At 34.5% G+C, this 19,566-nt stretch overlaps 1 protein-coding gene across 3 annotated transcripts; it reads left to right on the top strand.

Moving 5' to 3' along the window:
* Positions 1–665: 665 nt before the first annotated feature.
* On the top strand, positions 666–16,519 carry LOC125646285 (long-chain specific acyl-CoA dehydrogenase, mitochondrial-like). Of its 3 annotated transcripts, XM_048872517.2 has the most exons (10): positions 666–714; positions 839–908; positions 1,556–1,699; positions 3,795–3,825; positions 4,320–4,426; positions 6,692–6,856; positions 7,243–7,474; positions 8,427–8,642; positions 12,753–12,880; positions 15,807–16,519. In XM_048872517.2, exons 1-10 carry the CDS (start codon positions 693–695, stop codon positions 15,985–15,987), a joined length of 1,296 nt encoding a protein of 431 aa, XP_048728474.1. In that variant the 5' UTR covers positions 666–692; the 3' UTR covers positions 15,988–16,519. The 3 variants fall into 3 exon arrangements, with proteins under 3 accessions (XP_048728474.1, XP_048728475.2, XP_048728472.1); XM_048872518.2 differs by lacking the exon at positions 839–908 and having other exon boundaries at positions 667–749; XM_048872515.2 differs by lacking the exon at positions 666–714 and having other exon boundaries at positions 764–908.
* The last annotated feature ends 3,047 nt before the right edge of the window (positions 16,520–19,566 follow it).

Raw genomic sequence — 19,566 nt, 5'->3', positions numbered from 1 at the left:
AAGCATGTATATACAATTCAGTATATTACTGTTTGTAAGATAGTTGAATTAAAAGTTTGAAATAATTTATAATATTTTTTGTTCATTAATACATTTGATATATATATATATATATATATATATATATATATATATATATATATATATATATATATATTCAGTGTTGAAAATAAAAAAGTTGGAGTCCTATCAGTATGTAAGTCAAAATAAATGTGTGTCCTATTGCATTTTGCACCGGTTCCAACTCCCCAATAAATATTGACCGGTCCCAAATAATGAGACAATGTTATTATTAGTATACAGAGGTCATAACTTATTTACAGAAACAAGTGACTGTGGATTAAGATCCTGGGTTGACGTCTTCAAGTGTGAAGACATTTAAGGAGGGAGGAATGTAGCGGTCAGCCGGGTTCGATCACCGGTGGAACCTAACTAGAGATTCAGGGGGGGGGGGGGGGGGGGGGCGGGTTCGAACCCCAGTCTGGTCTGTTGCATTTTCTCCCTTCCTGTTACACAGCTAAATATTATTTCATAATTTTGTTTCCATTTTTAAATAAAAATTTTCATATTACAATTTCCGTCTGGTCGATTTGATGCTTTGAATAAAAAAACTGTTGCTTCGAAAATTTAATCGGCTACGAATTGGTCAGGGTACGATTGCACTTCAAACCGCTTCAGCAGACGAAAAAAAGATGGCGGCTTACAGTGTAACAAGTAAGACCGAAGAAGATGAAAACAAATTTTAATAAGTAAAAATTTAAAACGATAATAATTTAACAAATTATATTCATTCAAGATAAAATGGTACTGTGTTTTTTTTCTTCATTTCTCTCCATAGGATGCATGCGTTTCGGATTATTTAACAAACGTCTCCTACATGTCAGCAGGTTTTCAACTTCCATTAAAAGGTGCCTATCTATTTTGTGTGTAGATTTTAAGAAGTGTGGATTCGTATTCATTGTGTTATCATAACTAATATATTTTCTCAAATTTTTCTAATGAACACATTTCTATGCAATTTCGGTTGCAGCCAGATAAGTCCAAAGTCCAACGACATTCAAACACTGCTAATACTTCAGTACTGGCACCTTGTGAGATTACACACTTATGTAAATCAGCTTAATGTCAAAGCATGCATTGCAGTGGAGCTGCTATCATTTGTATATTAACGGGATGGGAACACTTCCCCTATACTCCACGGGTGTTTTTTTTCGGTTGTACGGGATATATTTATTCTCATAAGAGAGGGATAATCACGTTTTAGCGAGAATATCTCGCTATAGGGGAAGTGTTCCCAACCTGATTAATGCTAAAATATTTGATTACGAAAATCACTTGCACATGAATTTCACATTCGGTCTGATTTACCCCAGCAGATGATCATTCAACTCATTAGGCATTACAAGCTTTTGTTCAATGTTTACATTAAAAGGTCTGTTGTAAATGTTAATTGTGCACACTCCACTTGCTGAGCAAAAGACATAGATATAGTGCTTTCTCTATTGCATCTTCATTTGAGAAATTATCAATCACTGGCATTTTGTTTATATTAAAGACATGGAGAAGTGCGTCCAGAGGTCAGCCAGGCCTCCAACATGATGGATATAGGTGCACGTGGCATTTTCTCTGCTGAGCATGATCTCTTCAGACAGAATGTCCGAAGATTCTTCCAAGAAGAAGTTCTTCCTCATCACACCAAGTAAGCAATATGTCCAGATCCATATATTATGTGCATGTAACAGTATTTAGCCCAAGACACACCAATTTCTAGACATCTACTTTCATTCTCTTCTGTCATAGTTGTTGAGTATAAGTGACATCCATATATTGAGTAACAAAATTAATGAGTGATCAGGGTTCAGTGATTTTTCTACATTTCTAACAAGGGTCCTGTGGCTTTCGAATTGGGGAAAATTGTCGATATTTCAGTCAAATGGGAAAAATCAATTTTATCGTAAATAAGTTATAAAATAATATCAAACATTATATTATCTTTATTTTACACATCTAAATTTCTTCAACCTTCTAAAATTTTCAATTATTCTATCCAAATCATCATTCTCATAACTCTTTGTTAAGTCTTATGTATATAATTCACATCGAATGTTTATTTTTTTCAAATACGTTTTTCTTTCATAATTCTATTATTGGGAAAAATGCAAGCTAAATTGGGGGGGGAAAATTGGCAATTTTTAGGAGGGGAAAGGGCCGAAATTCGGACCCAAAATAGGCCAAAAAAATCACTGGGGTTGCAAATAACAGTCAAAACAGGCCTCCAACTTTACAAACATTACTAGCCCACACAAATATTTTGAGGCCCACAGTTGCAAATAACAATTCTATCATAAACTTATCTATAAAAAAGAATAAAACTCTTATGACAATAACATGCTGTTTTATTTCAATACTTTTTCATTTCAGTTTTAAGTTTACTCAAATTCTCATACACTGTCCCTTCATCCTCACTGTCATATTCACTTTCAATTTCACGCCTACACTCTACTTCCTCGCTTTGTGAATTTTCATTCTCTTTTTCAACACTTCCATCTACAACATTCTCTCTTTCCAAACTTTCGTTCTCATTATCCTCTCTCCCAACATCAGCCTTTATGACTCGACCTCTACCATGTCTGTATTTACTAGCCATGCACTGCCCATTTCAAAGAAAAAGTATGTGATCATTTTCTTTTATATTTGGAGAAACAATCTTTGCATTTTGCAGCAGGATTGGAAGAAAAATTATTCAATGAATTTCCACATGTTTCCCAGGATCGTTGACTCGCTTCAAGGTTTATAAAATGTTTTATTGATTATGAAACAATAGAAACGAAAGTGCATTTAAAAGAAGAGTCAAACAATGAGTGGACTCTGGAAAAGTTTCGGTAGACTTTTACTCACCTTGTGGGCAAGAGGAAAATTTGCATAATTTGGTCGCCCACAAATAAAATGACTAACATTTGCGAGTGGTCATTTGCAACTCTGATGATGTGGTGTATACATCTATGATACCTAGTAAAAATTACTAGCATTTGCGAGTGGACATTTACAACAGTGTACAGTGATTGGGAAGACAATGCGCGCTGCTTCATAGTCCCAGACATTCAGGTGAAAATTGGCGCATTAAGTTATCTAATCCATGTGCCAAAGTGCGTATTCATTATCGATTGTAACTTACGTTTTTTTTCTTCTCTAGAATGAATTGGGTACGACTTACTTATTTTTGTACTTTCATATTTAATTCCTATGTATTCTGATACACCGAATCTTATTGGTTGAAGCAATACAATTCAAAATAGATAACCAATAAACTATTTCCTCTTACATCACATCTCATCACGTCTTCTCATGCTTATACTTTAGCGTTTAAGCTTCGGAAGTCCAAGGACAGATATAGAAACGACAGAAAGTGGGGAAAAAAACCAAATAAATAATATTTTTAAAAAACCCAAAAACAACAACAACGAGAGACCGTCTTCAAATACCAATGCCGGTAAAAGCAATGATACTGTTGAGAAGGGGGCATTGAAACAAAGTAGAAATGTTTTCAAGAGCGGTGGAAAAGATTGTGGTCATGGTTCAGAGTTTCAATTAAAACAATAATGTTCCACTGCACATTTGCTATTTATTGAAAATGGTCATTCAAAATATGTTGATAGCCCATTAAATCTGAAAATGGCCCATTGAAAACTTGAACCGAGGGGCCATAGTCCCATAGGCCGTTTTGGCCTTCCCAATCACTGAGTGTAGATGTGGTGTATTTATCTATGATACCTAGTGATCTTCTGTTTTTGTAGATGGGAAAAAGACGGGCAAGTCAGCAGAGAGGTAAATAAACAAAACAAATCCTTCCATTCACACTTATCAGTATCTGAAAACATAATTATATTTAAATCAGTACATAAATTTATTATTCAAAGTAAAAGATTTGCTGTACCCTATAAAACCTGATATATCAGCAATACTTACGCTTGCATTCTAATATTTGCCTTATGTATATGTTCTAAATGATGTTGAAATATTCACACAACCCCATCACATATTATCATCACCATTTTATCATTATTGTTTGTATGTTTCATGCAATGTTTCATTCAATAAATATAGTTTAAACCAAATCCATACTAAAAATGAAAACTTTAAAAGAAAAATTAGTTTTCTTTGTGATATTGATTTCTTATTCTGCAGTATGTTCAAAGAGTGTTGGATTTGACAGGCAAAAAATTCATTCAGTCCTATGATATCATCTGTGAATTTGATATTATATCTTTAATTTGCCTGATATATCAAATTTTTCTCCACATTGTTCCTGGTTTTGTTAGGTTTGGGAGAAAGCAGGTCAAAACGGCTTGTTAGGTGTCAACACAAAAGAGGAACTTGGTGGAATTGGGGGCGATGTCCTGTCTACAGCCATCACTTGGGAGGAACAGTCTGTATCTCGCGTTTGTTGTAAAATCTCTCATTTGACCATGTGAAATTCAGTGTGTCTACAGTAAATAAGAACAAATGTAAATATAGAACACATTTCCCCATATTAATCGATGGGTTGAAAAAAGAATAACAAGAGAACTTTTTGTACATCATTGAACCTGTTTTGGTGATCTATGCAATTTCAATGCTGTCACATCAGTTTTTATTGGTGGAGAGCATCAGATATTTTGCTTTTACTAAAAAAAAAGGGAGGCATATTGTTGAATGGTCTCAATTGTGTATTGAATAGTTGTCAACTTGTCATTTTTGATAACTTGTCATTTTCAATGGAAGTTTGCTTGCATCTGCATGAAGACAGGGAATTTAAGGGATTTTTGTACCACAAAAACAACAGAATATTCAACCCTCTTGAAAAATTTGACCCCCTTGAAAATTTTCCAGGTTTGAGGAAAAGAAAAGCAAAAACATGTTTTGTGGATCTTCACTATTAATTTGAAGGGTTGCACCTCTTTTTGGTAGTTCTCATAAGAGTATGTCCATATTACAAAATGGAATATTGTAATTTTGATAAATAGATTTTATCTTCATGGTATTAATTCCATTTGTATCAACTTCACAATCCAAATTTTTCTGGTACACTACTATCTCTAAAGCGCTTATCATGCTATTGTTAATGTCGCATAATATTTAAGCCCAAATCAGTGCAGCGATTTTATAGTTGCCTTCTGAAATAGTAAGTGAACTGGGCAAAATCAAATTGAGGGCAAATTTTAAGAAAAGATTATATTTTTAGTATTTTGATTGAATGCTGTTTTATTGATAGGATGAATGTGAACTGTTCTGGGCCTGGGTTTATATTTTTATACCCCCCCCCCCCCCGCAACAAGTTGTGGGGGGGTATACTGGAATCGGGCTGTCCGTCTGTCTGTAGACGCAATGGTTTCCGGGCTCTAAAGCATTATCCTTTCCACCTACCGTCACCATATCATATATATGGACTACCCATGGGATGAAGATGTTCCCTATCGATTTTGGGGTCAAAAAGTCAATGGTCAAGCACACTTGACATCGAAGTAGCAATATGGTTTCCATTTAAATTCTTTAATGGCTTTTTTCATCGCATGGAGATGCTGTGTTCCTAGATACCTTTTGGATCATAATACTGAAGTTTTACCTATTACCAACACAGGGTTTGAAATTAACTCATGTCTGTAAGCCCGAGACTAGTAAAAAACGTGTCGGACTAGTGAACTCTCTAGAGCACTAGTCCGTACGGACTAGTGAAAATCCGGAAATCAATCTTGAATATGGTAAAGATTTTTAGCAAGATTTGTCCGAGTCTCTTAGATGTTTGAACTTATGGTCGATTAATTACCTGCATGGTTAAGTGTTTGCATGACTATGACATCCTGAGCTTCCAAACACATGGAGTGCATTCAAGACCGCTGTTCTTCGAACGTGCACAAATTGTCAAATTCCTGCCGATTCCGAACGCCGAGTACACATCACGAGAACGTATTCTAGGTGCAAGAACTGCAAGTAGTGTGGTCTGAGAACATGCACGTTTGTGCGCACATGTTCTCGTCATTCGCGACTCTAACACAGTAGTTCATAACACTATAGCTCATGACTTGGTCAATCGAGTGAATTTTATTGACTTTATTGATAAAATTTTGAACTCCTGTGGCTCTAAGATCTGAGCACCAAAACAACAGAAATGTCGATCTCAAATGCACTTATGGATGTTTATAAAAGGATTAACTTGGAGGTTAATATTGTATGCTTCTGAAGATCTTGAATGCGAAATAAAATATGTTGGTCTCTTTCTTCTGTACGTGTCAGAAATTAAATTGATTGCAACTGTGATGTGTTTGGTTTCATTAAATACTGTTGAATAAAATGAAGATCATTTAATATGATGTACTGGACGGACTAGTGAAATGTTTTGCAGACTAGTGAACATCAACAGTGACTAGTCCATACGGACTAGTGCTTGAAAAAGTTAATTTCGAACCCTGCCAACACCTTTTGGGAGATTAGGGTAAGCGGGGGGTATTCTTAGTGAGCATTGCTCACAGTACCTCTTGTTAGTATTTTGATTGAATGCTATTTTATTGATAGGATGTATGTGAACTGTTCTGGGCCTGGGTTTATATTTTTAGTATTTTGATTGAATGCTATTTTATTGATAGGATGTATGTGAACTGTTCTGTGCCTGGGTTTATATTTTTAGTATTTTGATTGAATGCTAATTTATTGATAGGATGTATGTGAACTGTTCTGGGCCTGGGTTTAGTCTGCACTCAGATATTATCATGCCATACATCTCCCATTACGGAACAAAGGAGCAGATTGAGAAATTTATTCCGAGAATGACAGCTGGAACCTGCATTGGAGCAATAGGAATGACAGAACCAGGGGCAGGCAGGTGTGACTTATTTTCATCCTCTCAGTGCTTATCTGAATTTAGGAGGGATAATTATGCCATTCATGCATACAATTTATTTAGTTACATGTAGATGTATATTTATCTTCTTTAGCTAAGGGTTTTCAATCCACTCCACTCCGTACAAGGAATGGAGCAGAGTGGACCGAAAACTCTTGGCTAGCGAATATGATGTACGTTTAGCATTCTTGCATTCTCTAATTACGAATCATATATAAAGCAGTGTAACTCTACATTGTCATAATGGCTGACTTCCTTGTTGTACATATCCTCCAATTTTCATCCATATGAAATTTCTCTGGTGTAGCATACCTCCTTAATGTGAAACTTCAGTTGTTTCAGTTTACACTTTGAAACATCTCTTTCAGTGACTTGCAAGGAATTAGAACAAATGCTAAAAAAGATGGTTCTGATTATATTTTGAACGGGTCCAAAGTGTTCATTACAAACGGCTGGATGTCAGACCTGGTCATTGTTGTTGCAATTACTAATCCTGAGGCCAAGTCCAAGGCTCATGGCATCAGTCTCTTCCTAGTGGAGGAGGGTATGAAGGGATTTGTCAAGGGTAGGAAGTTAGAGAAAATTGGATTGAAGGCCCAGGTGAGTGCAATATGTATAGTTACAACTAAAATAAAAGTTGCTATGTTTCTGCTATTGCTAATCCTTAATTCATATCAAAGCATATCTAAGAGTTGCATGAATAGTTGTGTTTGTGTAATAAGGAGTATGATTATATTGAGGTGACACACCACTGGTTCCTGGACTCTTTATGACTGTGTAATAAAGAATATGATTATATCGAGGTGACACATATTACTGGACTCTTTTATGACTGTGTAATGAGGTGTATGATTATATTAAGGTGACACATCACTGGTTCCTGGACTCTTTATGACTGTGTAATGAGGTGTATGATTATATTAAGGTGACACATCACTGGAATCTTTATGATTGGGTAATAAGGAGTATAATTATCTTGAGGTGACACATCACTAGTTCCTGGACTCTTTATGATTCCAATAACAGTCTGTGCGAAAGTTTTTTGGACCACACAGGACATTCAGTCCTGTGTAATCAATGAACACACCGGACCGAACCAAATTTGTCAGACCGAATAACCTAATGTAAAAAAGTGAAACACGTGAAAATGCAAAACCAAGGAAATCTTATTATACTAGTAATACTATACCAGGGATCCCTCCTGTATAATACTTTAGAGGGTCCATGCGGTTTTAATCACAATCATTTACATATTTGGATTAATGTGATATTTTTTACTTATAACAAAGATTTAAATGACTCCGTGTCAAAATAGAAAAACTCAAAACCAGACACTGCGACATCGGACATTCCGGTCTGGTGTAAAAAATGATGCATCAGACCTGAGGCACTGCACATCGGTCAGGTCCGACGGTCCGATGTATTTCGCATAGACTGCAATAAACTTCGACTTTGAAATATTGTCTTTTAACGGTACACTATTTCTTTTGCTTTCCGACTTCCATCTTTCATAGTTGATAAAAAATGTTTAAATATTGAAATCATTTAATAGGACACCGCAGAACTGTTCTTTGAAGATGTCCGTCTCCCTAAAGAGTCCCTGCTTGGAGAAGAAAACAAGGGATTCTATTATCTGATGCAGGAATTGCCGCAGGAGAGACTTATTATTGCTGACATGGCTATTGCCAACAGTGAGTGGATGTTCGAGGAAACTAGAAACTATGTCAGACAGAGGAAAGCATTTGGAAAAACAATTTCTAATCTTCAGGTCTGTACTTGTAGAAGGAGATTTTGATAAGAATGAAAAATTCGAATTTACTTCTTATTATGTCTCCCCTCTTTCAGGGGGAGATATATTGTTTTTGTATTTTCTGTCCGTCCATCCATTCGTCAGTCTGTTTGTCACAAAATCTTGTGAACTCTTCTCCTCCTACATGGCTTGTCAAATAGACTTGAAACTTTGTACAATGCTTCATTGCCATTTGTAGATGTGCATATTGCCAGGACAGGAGGATCCAATTATTTTCCTAAAAGTTATAGTGGATCTAAGAGAGGTGGGAGATGTAAATTAGCTTGTGAATACTTCTCCTATATGGCTTATCTGATAGATTTTGAAATTTGTACAATGCTTCATTGCCATTTGTAGATGTGCATATTGTTGGGATAGGAGGATCCAATTATTTTTCAAAAAGTTGTAGTGGATCTAAGAGGTATGGAATATGTGAAATAGCTTGTGAACACTTCTCCAGGACAGAGGGGTCCAATTATTTTTCCTAAAACTTATAGCGGATCTAAGAGAGGTGGAGGATGTTAAAATAGCTTGTGAATACTTCTCCTATATGACTTATCCGATAGACTTGAAATTTTGTACAATATTTCAATACCATTTGTAGATGTGCATATTGTAAGGATCAATTGTTATCCTTAAAGGTATAGTGGGGGAGGGTTGGAGGGTGTAAAACAGTTAGGGCTGTTCCATTAAAACATATGAGGTACCCAGAGACGGCAATTTTAAAAAAAATCTATGGGTGCTTGTCATTGGTAGAAAATTGCATCTATGGTGGGTACCTACTGCCAGAAAACTGCATCTGTGGGTGGTTGTTTTGATAAAATCTTTATTTTTTTTACCAAAACTGAGAGGAATGCAACAAGAGAAGGGAAGGGTTGAAAGTAGAATGTGAAACAAACGCCGTTTTCTGTTTATTTTATCTCGGTCGATGAGGTTCTGCGATCCGGTTATCGTTTCCGGTTTGACTCTAAAATTATAGCGACCTGAAATTAGGATTATCTCCTTTGTCCAAAATGGAAAACGAAACGTGCTCGTGGTCCATTGAAATGTTTTTTTTTTTTTAATTCTGCCGATTCTACCCAACATGTCAAATCGAAAATAAAAATAAAATGCATTTTCAATTTTACGAATAGAAAATCGTGAAACGCAAACATATTGATTTGTATTTGGTAATCACTATTCGTTTTGTGAAATATCTTTATTCCGTATTTTTAAAAACCATGTATATAAAATAGATATGGCCACGCACGATGACAGTAACGATACCTATATCATTCTTGACGACGAAACAGATGCCAGTGGCGTAGCTTCCATTGAGGCAACCGAGGCAGCTGCCTCGGTAAAAAAAACACCTTTTACGTTGTTAAAATGTTGATAGCTTCTGGGGGGCACAGCCCCCCCCCAGACCCCCTGCCTCGGTAATATTCGAACCCAAGCTACGCCTATGGATGCTGAGATGACATTTTTTCACGAGATAAAGGAATTGATAGAAATAAATATTTCTCATACAATTGACGGTATTCTTGCTGCTAACATAACACAAAATGCAGTGCTATTTGGGTGTTTAAAGATGAGAGGAAGGTACAATTGTTAGCGACTTTACTAGATTGGATGTTCTATCGTTAAAGTGATAATGTCCTACGGACCCGGTTTGAGTGTGGTGAGGACCTGTACCGAGACACATTTAGATTATTCTAACTAGTGACTGTCATAATAAATGTATTTGAATACATGTACGTGCATCTCTGCCATCAAAAATCCTAACAGGGAATAGTTCTAACAGTGTGAAAATTTTTTAAATGCTTTTGATATTATGATGAACGCCTGTAAAAAATATGACCAGATAAAACTCAGAAAGGTATGCATATTTCTCGTAAATTAGTATACCCTGTGTAGTGGTGGAAAGAATTTGAGTATCAAATAAAAATGAAAAACAAGAAACTTTTCTTTCAAAAAGATGGTAGATAATTCCATGGGCATGTCTATGTGGGGAAAATGGGGTTAAAAATTATTTCATAGGGGTATAAACATTCTGAAACTAAAAGTGGAATTACTACATACAATTGTAATTTAGTACTTATATTAATTTTTTTTCTTTATGTTTACAATTTGTTAATGTAAAATCTTTATTGAGCATAATACAGCAAAATTACTGAACAACATTATATAAATACTGGATACATCAAAGAGATATGACCTTACACATTCTCGGCTTATGTTCTACCAAAGTGTAACATAGATACATGTATATAGTTATACACTGAATTTGAAATTGCATTTTTTTTTTTCAAAATTCATATTAATGTACTAGTTACTCTAAAGAATTTTTTATCCAATATTTTTAAAATACATGTTTTGTTTATTTGTACTCATGAAATAATGTTAATGATTTATTGAAAATGAAACGATAGATATTAAAAATGTTTATTTTATTTATTTTTTTTTTTCTCCCGACCGACCCTAAATTTTATTTTTAAAATCCGTAAACCAATAAATTAAAAAACTGTGGCCTAATAGTTGTTTTTGAACATTTACAATACTAGGCTTTTTATGGACAGGTAGACTTATAAAATTGATTTAGCTCATCGTGTTTAAGAAAGACAGTCTTGATAAAATAAATTGATGGTTCTATGATCAAGCTTCATTGATGGCCAGTTATTTGAATGGTGATGAGACCCAAGATACTCTTCTCTTTACTATCATGCTTGGGAACATCTGAAAATAGACCTCTATTCAGGGGTTATAAATAGTCATTCATACATATTGAATGTAAAGAAAAAGTGTATTTCACATTTATTTCACTTCTATGGGTGGTGCCGCACTATCTAAAATTGCTTCTGTGAGTGGTCCCTCATTACATTTTTATGCTTCTATGGGTGGTTACCCAAATTTTAAAGTGCCTTCCCTGGGTACCTCATATGTTTTAATGGAACAGCCCTTAGTGAATACTTCTCCTATATGGATGAACAGATGGACAGAAAGTACGAAAACAATATGTCTCCTCCTGGAAGAGGGGAGACATAATAATTGGATGTGCAAATTGGTGCATATGATTTAGTACATGTTCATTGAAACTTTACTCATGGTAAGAGAATGTATTGTCTATCATTTGTAAATAAGAAATTATCAAAAATCTTTACAATGTCTCTGATTGGGAAATTCAGGTTCAATCAACATATAATTTGCAAAATGGACATCTAACAGCCAGGAAATTGCAGGGTAGAAAACTGCCCCCTTCACATCTCTGCAAGGGAACACTTTGATTTTTTTTAATCCTTCTTTTAAACTAACAAACCTAATCACACATCATTTTCTATGTTAATGTTTAGATTGTAGATAGCAATAAACAAACTGAAATATTGAACTTCATTTATATCTATCTGCATCATAGATATTCATTGTATGTTATGAAATCTAATTGAAAATAATCAAATTGAAACTACTGTATCACGATTTGAATCGAATCGTAAAGGTGCTGTCTTTTTTCACCCCCTACTGAGGATAGGGTATCCATACTGGCTTTAGGTAAAAAATCTTTGCAAATTAGAAGATAAAACCACTAGCTAAGATTGTCTGTCATTAAAATATCGTAGGTTGGTACATGTTTCACCTCTTGACTACCAATGTGTATACCCACTAAGCATTAAAACAGCAAACACTATAAAACTTGAAGCAGCGGTAGATCACTCAAACTGATAAAAACACTTTTAAATTTACATGTGAAGTCCATTGGGATACCTTAACAAGCAGGATCTCATTTGATCTTGTAACCTTGATAATGATCTGTAATCTACTTATCAGATTCTTAATCATTGACCATAACTTTTGAAATGCCTGTGATAGAGTAATTAAATTTTGTTAATAGAATTCTTGTTGAAAGCTCTTTTTTTTAATACTGGTACCAAAATTTATGCTCTTGAACTTTACCATGCTGTTTTACCAACTTTTTAAAAACTTGATTATTGCTTATATATGAGTAATTTTCCTCAGATGAGCATTTCTAGCACTACTCTGAACTGTAAACAATTTGAACACATGCTCTACAGTAATTTTGATTGTAATTGCATGTGATTATTTCTTGTGCTATAGACTGTTCAACACAAACTGGCCGAGATCAAAACTGAGGTAGCTGTCGGACGCGCCTTCTTGGATCAGTGTTTGAAAATTCACAATGAGAGAGGGCTTGATTCAGTAACAGCATCAATGGCAAAATACTGGTAAGATAAATTCACCATGATGCAGGTCAGAAACCTGTCTTAAACCAGAAACACTTGAGACTTTGATGGGCTGCCAAAACCGAGAAGAAAATTGTAATTTTGAAACTGCTCACTTAATAACATTTGGAAACTTTGTCACATTATTTTCGGACCAATATCCACTACAAATCAAGTTTGATGTAAAGGAAGAAATCATGAAAAAAAAAATAAATCAAAAATCCACCTCACCCAATATCTTTTTGGTTTTTTAAGGACCCCATATATTTGCATATTACCCCTATAAGTATTTATCCTGTCGATGATTTTACGTACATGTACATACATTAAGGCATATTGACATTATTCAGTCTTGATGCTTTATTAAAACAATAATAAATGACTGCAACTTATGTATTCTTGAAATACTTTATCAAACATACAACAATGAAAAAATGACTGCAACATTTAAACCAACATCAACGGGACAAAAACAAATTTTTCAACACACTGTAAATTCAAAAATGAATTTATTTATTTTTGTACTTTAAAATGTTCTTACCTATGACGTCATAATATGCGATGAACAATTTTTAGTGACAGAGGATGTGTATTCTCATGATGTCATAGTAGATATGTGGTCAGTAAACCATGTGAAAGGGGCAATATGCCGCATATTGGCAAACATTAGGTTCGTAAAAGGCATGATATCGTTGTACATAGTATTGGTTTCAGCCACTGAAATTTCAAGATTTTTATCAGAGGCAGGATAAAGCATCGTATTGATTGAGAAAATGGTAATAATTATTTTATATGATTGGTCACTCAATGATTGAAAAATTCTAAAGATTGAAACCGGCTTCTGGAACATACGGAACAATACCTAGTTGGCTATTTTTGTGTACAACTAAACTGCAAGACCTAGTTAACGGTGATTTGAGACACGAGATATTGTTTATTCTATGACTAAATGATTTGAAACATCAAAACTAGCAACTATAAAAACATTTAGATCTCACCAAACAAGACCTGATTGTTCATCTTTAGTTCAAGTCTAATGTTACTATAATTCTAAGGCTGTTACTGCAGTTTGTGATAGAAGTCACCCTTTCTTTACAATTACATGTAATGTAAGATCGTCGAAAGTAAGATAAGCTTTCATTGAATGACCAAAATATTATATATTTTATCAATTTGGAAATTCCCAATTTATTTTTGGCCAGATGTTGGCGAAATCGAATGTTATATTCACATTGAAAATACATGCAGGTTAACATAATGTTCAGTTTTCCTTAATTGTTGGATCTCGGTGAATGGAAAGCACACAATTATTTGATCATATAGTAATTATACCCCCCGAACGAAGTTCTGGGGGGTATATAGGAATCACTCTGTCTGTCTGTCTGTCTGTCCGTCCGTCTGTCTGTGCAGATTCGTGTCCGGGCCATAACTTCTTTGTTCTTTGACTTAGGCATACCATATTTGGCACACAGGTAGATCACCATGAGACGATGTGTCAAGTACCTTCATGACCTCTATATGACCTTGACCCTTGACCTCAAGGTCAAAATTAAAGGTTTTTTACAATGGATTCGTGTCCGGGCCATAACTTCTTTGTTCTTTGACATAGGCATACCATATTTGACACATGAGTGTATCACCATGAGACGATGTGTCATGTACCTTCATGACCTCCATATGACCTTGACCTCAAGGTCAAAAGTAAAGGTTTTTACAATGGATTCGTGTCCGGGCCATAACTTCTTTGTTCTTTGACATAGGCATACCATATTTGACACATGAGTGTATCACCATGAGACGATGTGTCATGTACCTTCATGACCTATATGACCTTGATCCTTGACCTCAAGGTCAAAATTAAAGGTTTTTTACAATGGATTTGTGTCCGGGCCATAACTTCTTTGTTCTTTGACATAGGCATACCATATTTGACACATGAGTGTATCACCATGAGACGATGTGTCATGTACATTCATGACCTCTTTATGACCTTGACCTTTGATCTCAAGGTCAAAATTATAGGTTTATGCCATGGATTTGTGTTCGGACTATATCTTCCATTTTCTTCTACAAATGCATACCATATTTTTACACTCAGGAAAGAGGTAATTTATACCTATTAACAACACCCTTTGGGAGATTGGGGTAAGCGGGGGGTATTCTTAGTGAGCATTGCTCACAGTACATCTTGTTTAGTATTGTTATACTGTAAAACATTAAGCTAAAGTTAATATCATTTCATTTTATTGAGATAATATTACAGCATAGAATCCTATGGCAAATACATGTATAAGATATAAAAATTATTACAATGAAATTGACTGGAGTGAAATTATACATATAATGCATGTGGTATATTTTTAATTCAATATAGAAATTGAAATGATATGTATGTAAATAGTAAAAGTATTATGCAGTGAAGCCGAAATAAAAATCTTAATGGTAATTTGGGTATTTTGAACTGTATGACAATGAAAAATTCTTTTGTAATAAACTCTCATGAACAGAATATGCACTCCAATGGATTATTTTGCTATTTTTCTTTAATCCAAAAGTTTTGTGAAGATCGCCCCCATATTTCCCTTGTTTACAGTAAATTTGAAAAGTAGTTTTCCTAATCAATATACATGACTTTGCATGGCTCAGTTTTAGATAAAAGTATTGATTCATTTAATAGGTGTTGTTTCATTCTTATCAGACATCAAAATGTGTAGCTTTCCACTCCCCCAATACTCAATGATTTAACCAGTTAAAATGTAGAATGAATATCAACTGTATTTGAACAAATATTTTGATGCTAAATGTACAATACCACATTTCAACAAAAATTGCACATGTACGTTTACTTTTAATTGTAGTTTTTAGTGATTTGCTCATTAAAGCACTTGAATTTGCTTAATTTTAATTTTGTGATATTTTTCATTGGCAGGGCTACAGACCTACAGAATTCAATTGCAACCCGCTGTCTACAGCTTCACGGGGGCTGGGGCTATATGTGGGAATATCCAATTGCCCGGGCTTTTGTGGACTCCCGAGTTCAGCCCATCTACGGGGGCAGTAATGAAATCATGAAGGAGCTCATTGCCAGGACGATTGTTTCTGACAAGTAGTAAATGAAACAGTGCCATCAAAGCCTTATACCCTCGGGTCAATGACTGTTCACTAAGAATGTCAATAGACAAGACAGACAAATAATTTCTGACAATCTGTAATCTTTCATTTCTTTATCATATAATGTACTTTTTGTCAGCATAATAATGATTTGTTCTGTGAACATTTTTCACATCTGCTGTGTAAATCCCAATAATGGTGATGATTCCAACGACACATCTGAATTCCTTACTGAATCTGTCAATGGAGAACATTTATTCCATGTTTCAAAACTCAAATATTATCTGCAAAAAGTTTTTAGCTAATGACTGTGATACAAGTTTGATTTTCATTTTATGCATATATAGAAGATTTACATGTATAAATTATGTTAATTTTGATAGAACTTTATACAGGATGTGTTGTTTATATACCTCCCCCCTTCAAATTACAGTTTCATGTAGGTATTAGAAAACAATGAGATGCATATCTTATTACTGACTTGCTAGGCAAGGTCAATAGACTGATTCAAGTAATAAAAATAAACAACTAGTAATTGTAATTATTCACAAGAAAGTAGAGGTCTTTCAAGGGAAAGGGTATTTCAGATTGGGAAAAAGATTTTCTTGAAAGCATGCTGTGTCATTAAAAGGAAATATGACCTTGACCTAAGTCCTTTAATTCCAGGTCAAAAGTTGAAGTGTATGAAAAACCATAATTATTTGACCTAAAATTCAAAGGCCAAAGTACTGTTAGTTGAAAACAAATGATGATCTTTTATAGTATTGAAGGCATTATAACACATCTAAAGGGACATAACTGGTATCAAAAAGGTACTGATGTTCCATTTAGGGTCCACATTATTCATTATGATTTGAATGTCTGATAAATGCTTGCAATATGTACAAAATCTTATTTTATGGTCTATACCTTCCAAGATCAAATGTCGCTGGGTTGAATGAAAATGGTTTCACTTATGTAAAAGTTGGTAGCAATTACCAAAATTTTGAAAGAGCTTATCAAAAAGCATATCAGGACAGTTGGGGCAGCTATTCAGATGGCAAACTACGTACTTGCGTCAAAATTAAGGATCACAATTTTTGAAATGGAATGATTGTTACAAGGTGGGTGTGTACCTTTACATATCAATCATTCGATAGATTGTTTGTTTTACGTCCTGTCGAGAATAATTTTAAACTCGTATTGAAACGTCACTAGCTGTAGATGAAGTACAACAAATTTAGACCTATGATTAGCGCTCAGGGACATAGCAGTGAGGGTTCATGAACATACCAACACCTGTCGACACATGACCTCCGTTTTCCTTAAGTTTAATTAAGGTTATAAATACTGAGCGTTCGGTGAAGGAGCGATAACTACCTATGTATGTTTGACGCAGTCATGACACAAGCGGGGCTCAAACTCACGACCTGATTTCAACTTCTCCATCGTCAACTTCCCATATTTATCTAGCAATATTCCATTATCACCTGCATATGGTGTTTATATCTCTCAATTGATTCGATACGCAAGAGCTTGTTCTGGGTATGACCAGTTTTTAAATCGATCTTTCATATGCTATATAAATTTCTTATGGCAAAACCTTTCATTTCATATCATGTCCTTTGACCTTGTGACTTTGAACTCTGAGTTTGACCTACTTTTTAGAAAACAACCTATTAAGTGTATCCGAAACTATTTAGGTAGGGCTTTCATATTTTGTGTATAGATTATTCGACAAGACCTTGTGACACAATGGTGTTTGATCTTTTGACTTTGGAGTTTGACCTACCGGTACTATTGAAAAAAAACACCCTGATCTATTGAATATCTCCTGAACTATTTGAGGTAGGGCTTTTATATTTAGTATGTAGACCTTGTTATACTTTGTTGTTTTACCTAATGACCTTGAACAATGGCAGGGCTAAGATGGCTTAGGTGAGCGATGCGTCCCATTGGCCTTTTGTTTGACAGTGTACATTTCCTATTATTTTTTTACATTCAAAAACTATCTTTACAATCCAACGTAAAATATATTGGGTTATACCCCCTTTTTTCAAAGTACTATCGAGTGTTAAGGATGTAAGCTTGAACGAGTGATATGAAGGTAACGTGCGTTGACGGTCACATCCCGCGGTAAGCCCAAATCTTGATCAGGTGATCGGAGCAATCCGTAGTCAAAGGTAGTATGTGAAGAACATCCTCACAATTGGTATGTACTGTAACTCGTCAGACAACATTTGACCCAATGAATTGAACCCGTGTAGAGGAGGACGAACACTTGCTAGCCCTATTCCCTACTCCGACCCTTTACGATTTAAGATAGTGAAGCTTGATTTTTGTTTTGTTTTTGGCTTGTCAGGAATTATAGACAACTGTGAAGTCAACTTCTCATAAGACTGTCCTCTCCCTTACTTTGAAAAACAGGACTACGAGCCTGTAATGCCAATCCACCAATGAATGAAACAACCATTCCTGAAGATATAGCAGGCAGTTATCTGTCTGGCACTGAAAAATATCACTAAATGTACCTCATTTTGATTCATGTCTTCATTTAATTCTTTTATAAATATAAATACGGGCTGACCAAGCTAACAGCGGCTTGGATTTATTTCTGTTGTTTTAAAATATCACGAAAAAAATATTCAAATATTACCGGTAAGATATATATAAACCTACAAACATCTACAAATTGATAATGCTTTGATGATTTATTTTACAAGATATGCATTTTTACAAACACTTACGAAGTTGAAGTGTGTTTTATTTCATCTTGGAAATTTCTAGATTAAGAAAACATTTTGTTTATTTGTTCAAGTACATATAATTGTATCATTGCTACTGCTTGTTTTCAAACTAATCTTAGATTCCGGGATTAAGAGAAGGTCTTACAACTCCTCTGTAAGATATATCATATTAACGATTTAGCTATCTCATTATAAGGAGATAGCTAATTCATCATAACGAGATGCTAACTCGTTATAACGAGATAATTAATTCGTTTTAAAGAGATAACTCTAACTCGTTATAACCAAATAGTTAACTCGTAATAGCGAGATATTTTAACTCGTTATAACGAGATACTAACTCGTTATAACGAAATAACTAACTTATTATAACGATATAATGAACTCGTTATATTAACGAGATACTAACTCGTTATTTATCTCGTTTCACTTTTCAAAAATGAGCCTATCCGGCTTTCGTACCTTACGGTAGCAATCGACTTTAAAATCACTTGACATTGTTATGTAAAGTGATTACCGAATATGAATATTTCAAAATAGAGAAAAATCAGATAAGTAATAGAAAATAAGGGACTCAGTCCAGTGCCTGTGCGCTAAGCATGATTTCACTATCGAAAGAGTAACAGAAACTCTCGTTTATTTCATACGAGCTTTTTGTAGTTTTTATTTTTAGAGATAATAAAACCGTTGTTTTGTTTGATAAAATAAGATATTTTAAAATCCAAACGTCGCTTTGATATTATGCATGCTATAAATATCTAATAAAACATGAGAAGAAGACTCGTGTAAATCTTATGATTTTTTAAATTAAAAATTATAAACGGTTTTTTTTTTCTGGTTAATATTGTTTAA

The sequence above is a fragment of the Ostrea edulis genome, chromosome 6, assembly GCF_947568905.1.
Source record: "Ostrea edulis chromosome 6, xbOstEdul1.1, whole genome shotgun sequence".
Classification (NCBI taxonomy): domain Eukaryota; kingdom Metazoa; phylum Mollusca; class Bivalvia; order Ostreida; family Ostreidae; genus Ostrea; species Ostrea edulis.
Note: the sequence above shows the minus strand (reverse complement) of the source record. Positions and strands in the feature narration are given on the sequence as shown.

Excerpts from the sequence above, each read along its gene's own strand:
- LOC125646285 (XM_048872515.2), top strand. The coding sequence starts at position 802 with ATGGTACTGTGTTTTTTTTCTTCATTTCTCTCCATAGGATGCATGCGT. Across the intron at positions 909-1,555 it reads TTTTCAACTTCCATTAAAAG|ACATGGAGAAGTGCGTCCAG; the intron begins GTGCCTATCTAT and ends TTTATATTAAAG. Across the intron at positions 7,475-8,426 it reads AAATTGGATTGAAGGCCCAG|GACACCGCAGAACTGTTCTT; the intron begins GTGAGTGCAATA and ends ATCATTTAATAG.